The following is a 6,240-nucleotide window of genomic DNA, read 5'->3' on the forward strand; positions in this document are numbered from 1 at the left end:
GGGGGGTTACGTGGACAGGCAGGGCAGTGACAGAGGACAGCCCGTAGAAACTGAGAGGCTGCAAGTAAGAGCACAACAATAGAGTGACTCGGAAAAAAGTGAGAGCAGCGAGCAAAAGAGGCCTTGTGCCTCCTGCAGCCCAGTGTGTCCCCCTGAAGCTGCGCAACCAGGCAGGAAATCAAAACTGGACAGCCTGAGGCTCTGGGGGGCTACTGAGGCTTACACAATGCTGTATGACTGAGAACACACTGACAGACAACTTGCACATTTCTAAACATCACTTAAAATGTTGCATAACCTACAATTTACAAGATGTGCACAAACTCCCACACTATCCAGACACCCACACTGGCACAAATAATTCCAGAAATTCCAGATCATAGAACAACAATTGTAAACAAAGACAAAGCCGACAGCACGTGGGGTGCAAATGTGTGCATGAACACTGTGTGTGTGTGTGTGTGTGTCAAGTCTGTTCAGTTAAAGGCTAGGGTGTGTATCCGTGTCCGCCCCTCCTGTGCCCTTGTTTTTGCAATTCTCACTTTTCGGAGGAGAAAAGGCCTCTGCTGACACAGCAACATAGCAGAGGGCTGGCCTGTGGCTCTCTAACCAGCATGCATTTCTGCCTTCTGTTTACCTTACCTTACATAATGTGAATAAATAAGCAGAGCTTGTCAATACAGACACTCTGCCCTCAGTGCTATGGATCATGAATAAAGATAATTTTGAATATGGAAACAAGAATGTGACTTATCAGTTTAATGGTTGTTGTTTTTCTTACCTCTTTGACAAGATGTTTGACAGGTCTAAGGCCTCCACCCACGCCCCACACATTATCGAGACGAACCATCTCCCTCTTCATGGTCAGCAGCACTTCGGCACGGTCTAAAGCCACTCTGAAAAAGGAAAACACCAAAATATTATCTGCACATAAATGGGTGGACATAAAGTCTAGTTTTTTTTGTAAGCTAGAGTGAGTTACCCAATTTAGCACAAAGCTCCAAAATAGCCAAGATAACACCACAACACCAATGTTTTATTCCATTTAAACATGATTTGATAGGAGGAGGACATCTGCTCCTCATAAAACGTGAAAAGTAGAAGCTTTTCCCAACACAGGGAAGAGGAACGTTTCAGTTGCATCTGTAACCAGCTTTTTGCTCAAGGTGCGGTAAAATTAACTAAAGAAAGGCTTAAGAAATCTTACAACTGTTGCAAACAAGGTTGATTTTTTTTTTTTAAAAGCTACTGTATTTGCATTTAAATTGCACTCGTCTCAGCTCACCTGGCATGGTCACAGTCCACTTTTCCCTTGTAACAGTCCAGGAACGACATGGGGAGGACGTGGTCTGCTATGGCTCGGGCTACAAACTGGCCCAACATCTGTGAGACATCAGAAGAAAAAAACCAACATCAGAATGCACGTCCGCATCACATATTTTAGTAGTCCAATAAGTTCAGCAATATGACAAAATGAAGAGGTCTACCTGCGGAGCCTCCGGTGTATCCAGTATCAGGTCTGGCAGCTCTTTGAGTATCTTGTCAAAGGCGCGGGCCATTTCACTTTGTGACAGCATCTTGCCCGACAGATCAGACAGCAGGCGGGAGGTCAGCTCTCTGTGGCTGGCTTTGCCTTCCAGGGACAGTGCCACGGCCAGGGAGGAGAACTCGAACTTATGCTGGCCCAGGTTGAGTCCTTTCAGCAACATCTGATAGGTAGGAAGGACAAATAAGACAATTTAAGATACTACAGACTCTAACCAGTACTGTTAAGTCATCTAATGATCTGTGCACACAAGCCCTCCATTACTTTGTTCATCCGTCGATCAATTCTCTAAACTCGCTCATTCCTGGTCTGCATGCATTCAAGTGAAAGGAAGAGGAAACGCTTCATTTGAAATCATTTACCTGGACCTCTTTGGTGTCTCCATGTTCAAAGTACTCCTGTACAATTGGGTTGACCATTTTTTCCAGTTCCTTCTCATCTACCTCGGGCACAACTGTCGCATAAACCGTGTCCCCCTGTGCAAGAACAAACCCATTGTCAGTCCATCCATATACACACATATGCCCAGTCATTATAACGAGCTGTTGAGTACACCTATACGTTTACACTATCAAGGTTTTACATTCATGTGCAATCCAAGTCTGAAAAGTTATAACATGGATTAATAATTTCAGATCAATATCACCATAAGATTTATTTTGAAAAGTGGTGTCTGTCGCCGTTCTGTTCTTCTGTTATGATATAACAAACTTCTCCCTTTCATCTCAACGTTAGCATTAGCAAATGCCAAGAATGTCGGTCAAAACTGGTCCGACCAACTTTACAGGCGATGTTTTGATTACCCTGGAGAACAATGGAAGCATTTATGAAATAATAATCTCAGCAAAGATATAAAACAAAAAGTTCCTACAAACTATATCAGGAGAATAACTTTTTTTAATTTTTAAGGGAAAAGCTGGCTCCAATTGTAAGTCCAACAGCATAAAAAATAATTACTCAATTGTCTTGACCTCTTGTAAAAAGCCGTTTATTTAACAAGCAAACCAATATCACTATAAAGAAGGGCTGTAGCCAACAGTCAAAAACGCTTATTCACGTTCCTGCTTCCTGCTCATGGTGTGTGATTGTGTGACTGCAGGAGTTGATGGGAGAGAACCAAAACAATAATTTATGGCCAAGTACAGGCTAAAGACTGAACCTGAATGCAACATCTCTTAATGATACTTTAACCAAGATTTGATCAAAAGGTGAGTAAAGGGAGCATTCTCAAGCACATTATAGTTTCCATTACATGGATACTGAGATTATTTTCACATTTTCTCATGTATAAGATGGCCTGTACCATTCAGAAATCCTTCATCAGGTGATCCCCTCAGTCGGATTCAAAGGGGCACCGTCTGCACATGTCCCGTGAGCTTTTCTGTACCTCTCTGTCCCAGTTCCCATTCAACACACTGACGGACATCTCTCCACTACTCTCCTACGACATTCAAGGACAAATCGCACTGGCTTTTCTGAGCTGTTCCCAAAACCGATATCAACTATTTGACTGACAGAAGCTCCATTCCCACTCTGCATTCAGTCAGCCTGACCTTTACAGGAGACTAACAAACTCGGCCTTCAGCAGCGTCACACAGAGCATTTGCTTGATAATGGGGTTAAAGATTAAAAAAAAAATACTGTTGAATGAGCTGGGACGGAGCCACCGGGATGAAACATTCATGTGAGCGGGTGAGTTTTTAAATGAGCTTTGGTCAAATCATGTGAACTTTTATATATAAAACAGTATTTTTCCAACAGTTTAATAATAATAAGTTATAATAAATCTTTTATCACATGCCGCCCAAGGTATTACAAGCTATCAAAAGAGTTTGATTCATTAGATTGTTGTCCGAGTGAGGACAATCATCTGGTTTACAGAGCAACGCCTCTTTTATATTTAGTGGGTTTCAGCAGCAGCCCCTTCAACATCAGCACGTTTGTTTAACACAAGAAATAAAAGGTGTCAGCTTTGATCGATGGGCCTCTTTGGAACAAAAAGCTGCTCCGCACAACAGGTCGAACGCAACAACAACTGTGATAAACCAACCTCTGCTGGTGAGGCTCTTTCATCAGTGGCATACACAGTTCAGAGTATGTACAGACTGCTGACGGTCAGGTGATAGAAACATTTAGAAAATAAAGGACCAACTTCCACAGCGGAACATAATTGTTGGTTGCAGGCAGCCTGACTTTAGTGACAAAAAAAATCACTTAAAAAAATGAAACAAAAAAAGCAGAGAAGCTATGTTTTTTGTTTGAGTCCCAACTCTTTCAAAGAAATATGCATATTATTAACAGTCCATGTCTGCTGTACCCACTCACCTGAGCAGACTCATCGTAGTTGGGGTCCCGCACATCAGGCTCCTCATCTTCATAAACCATCCCAGCAGCCCCCCAAACTCCTTTCCCACCTGCTCCACCTGCATACAAACCATAAAGGCATGTTCACCTATGTGATTGTGGGAAAAGAGCCATGGCCACAAACACATTTGGTGCAGGGATTGAAAAGCAGGTCATGCAACATTTCCAACTAAACTAATTGCTGTCGTCAACAACAATCAGTACATGTGCACGAATCGCAGGCACCAGAAATTGTCACAGCTTCATGAGCAGAGTCTAGAAGTATGCTAATCAATGTCGTTTTCGTTAACTGCTCAACAAGAAAACAAAGTAAGCCCATGTATTAAGGATATAGACAACGTGCCCATCGTTGTTCTCTTCCCTGCTACTGTAAGAAAGGCTGTGCCAGCTTCCCAAAAAAAGCAGAAAGCTGCATACACCAGAGTAGTTCAAATGTACCTTTTTTTGGCAGGCCTCTGCCTTTACCCGTCCTGGATTTGCGGTCACTGGTGTTGACTTTGCCCTTTGGACTGTTCGGGTCAGTTCCTGACACTTCTCCTGACTCAGAGAAGGACTCGCTGGTGGAGGTGCGTGACGAGGACTTGCGCAGGCGGCGCTTGGCTTTGGCTTTGAGTCGAGCCTCGTGGAGCGCTTTCTCCTGTGGAGTCCAGTTGCCGTTCACCTCCGCCTCATTCAGCAAGTCATCGTCAACGCTGTAGGGATGGTTAGCCTCTGCCAGGTTGTCGTCGAAAGAGAACGCCCCTGTGATCAGAAAAATGGAACAATTGATTAATAATACCGTTTGGATTTTCAACGGGACTGTAACAAATACTGCAGAGGAATTTTGCCATTATACTGTCATAAAAACATTTTATTTGACATCATTGGACACTAGTAACGTATACGATATAGCTCAAAGTTTGGGGAAGACTCTATCTGCCTTTAACATGACAATGTTCACACAATAGGACAGAACTTGTCATTAGTGGACCTATCTGATGCCCTTGTGGCTGAACGGGAGCAAACCCTTGCAGCCAGTTTCCAAACTCTTGTGGAAAGCCTCTCCAGAAGAATATAGGCTGTTATACATTCAACCGTATGTATGGGTTTATGGTGTCCACATAGTGTTTGCCACATAGTGTTTGCCATGTAGTGTGCATCTATATCTTTAATTTCACTAGAGCGACACGAGTCCCAGAAACAAAACATATTAGAAAACATGTAAACCACACAAATAAGAAAATCCTGATGGGATACTGAGTAATAATATGTGAATCTATTCTATTATAGATTAGTACAAACAATAATCTCAATAATAATTAAAATCGTATTTACATTGGTAAATTTATTTCAGACGCATGCCATTTTTACAACTGTAAACTGTAAAAATAATGAAACTGTTGGAGCTTTGAGACAAAAACCAAGACTGCCTGTACACCTAACACGGTTAATGTCTGCCAACACATTGTTGCCGTTGTGGTGAAAAGACACGGTACTGTTCTGCATTTTGTTGCTGTACATGCAGAAATATGACTCGAGGATTTGGTTTGCACCAAATGGCTCACAACAGTCAGACATGTTTATGGTGTTTGTCTCAGGCTTATCTACGCTGCAGCACATTACAGATCATATCAGGTGTATTTCAAAAACTGCACCACACCTTTACACCGCAGCAATACCGGCTCAGGGCTTGAAAACAATGCCTTCTGCCTGCGTTTGCTACAGCCACCTCCATATGCCAGGGCCATGTTTTAGGCACACATTAAGCCAAACAAAAAGGCCTTAAACATTAAACACGAGACTGGCAGCACATACTCATGTTGTCTTGCAACACTCACCAGCTCCATCAGCAGCTGCTGTTAAGTTTAGGTGTGACATTTAGTGTCAAGGAACTGCATATACTATTCTATAGTGAGTGTACTGAAAACACTGTTGAATGTAACAAAACATCTGCCCAGGTTGCTTCTTGTAGGTACTGAGACAACAACAACATCATGTGGGACTGGAGTGTTCCCGCAGGCACGGGAGGAGGGAGGGAGCAAAGTGGAGCACATGCTGGAGAAATGCTTACACCACATTTTTTATTATCATTCCTGTCTTCTCGCGATCTGTCTGCAGCAGCCAGGACGTAACTACATATGGCATGGTTGGGTCCATGACTGGTCACATGGCCAAGCAGTAGGAGAGAAGGAAAGCAGGAGGAGGAAGAATGTCTGGGAGTGTAATGAATACTTAGAGTGCTTATGCATGTGCCCAAATGGCAGTAAAAGGAGTTATGGCCCTGTAGATTACAGGACATGTGGAACACACACACACACACACACACACACACACACACACACACACACACA

General features: G+C 43.0%; 1 protein-coding gene across 1 annotated transcript in view; it reads right to left on the reverse strand.

The window, feature by feature from the left end:
• Window positions 1-6,240, reverse strand: part of pdcd4a (programmed cell death 4a) — a 15,080-nt gene that overhangs the window by 3,756 nt on the left and 5,084 nt on the right. Inside the window, exons 2-7 of the mRNA XM_031871407.1 lie at window positions 4,349-4,651; window positions 3,872-3,969; window positions 1,909-2,022; window positions 1,488-1,709; window positions 1,286-1,383; window positions 782-896 (exon numbers count right to left, since the gene is read on the reverse strand). Of these exons, the coding sequence (XP_031727267.1) occupies window positions 782-896; window positions 1,286-1,383; window positions 1,488-1,709; window positions 1,909-2,022; window positions 3,872-3,969; window positions 4,349-4,651 (950 nt within the window). The remainder of the gene's footprint in view (window positions 1-781; window positions 897-1,285; window positions 1,384-1,487; window positions 1,710-1,908; window positions 2,023-3,871; window positions 3,970-4,348; window positions 4,652-6,240) is intronic.

This window comes from Anarrhichthys ocellatus, unplaced genomic scaffold (genome assembly GCF_004355925.1).
Source record: "Anarrhichthys ocellatus isolate YVR2014 unplaced genomic scaffold, GSC_Weel_1.0 scaffold58, whole genome shotgun sequence".
NCBI lineage: Eukaryota > Metazoa > Chordata > Actinopteri > Perciformes > Anarhichadidae > Anarrhichthys > Anarrhichthys ocellatus.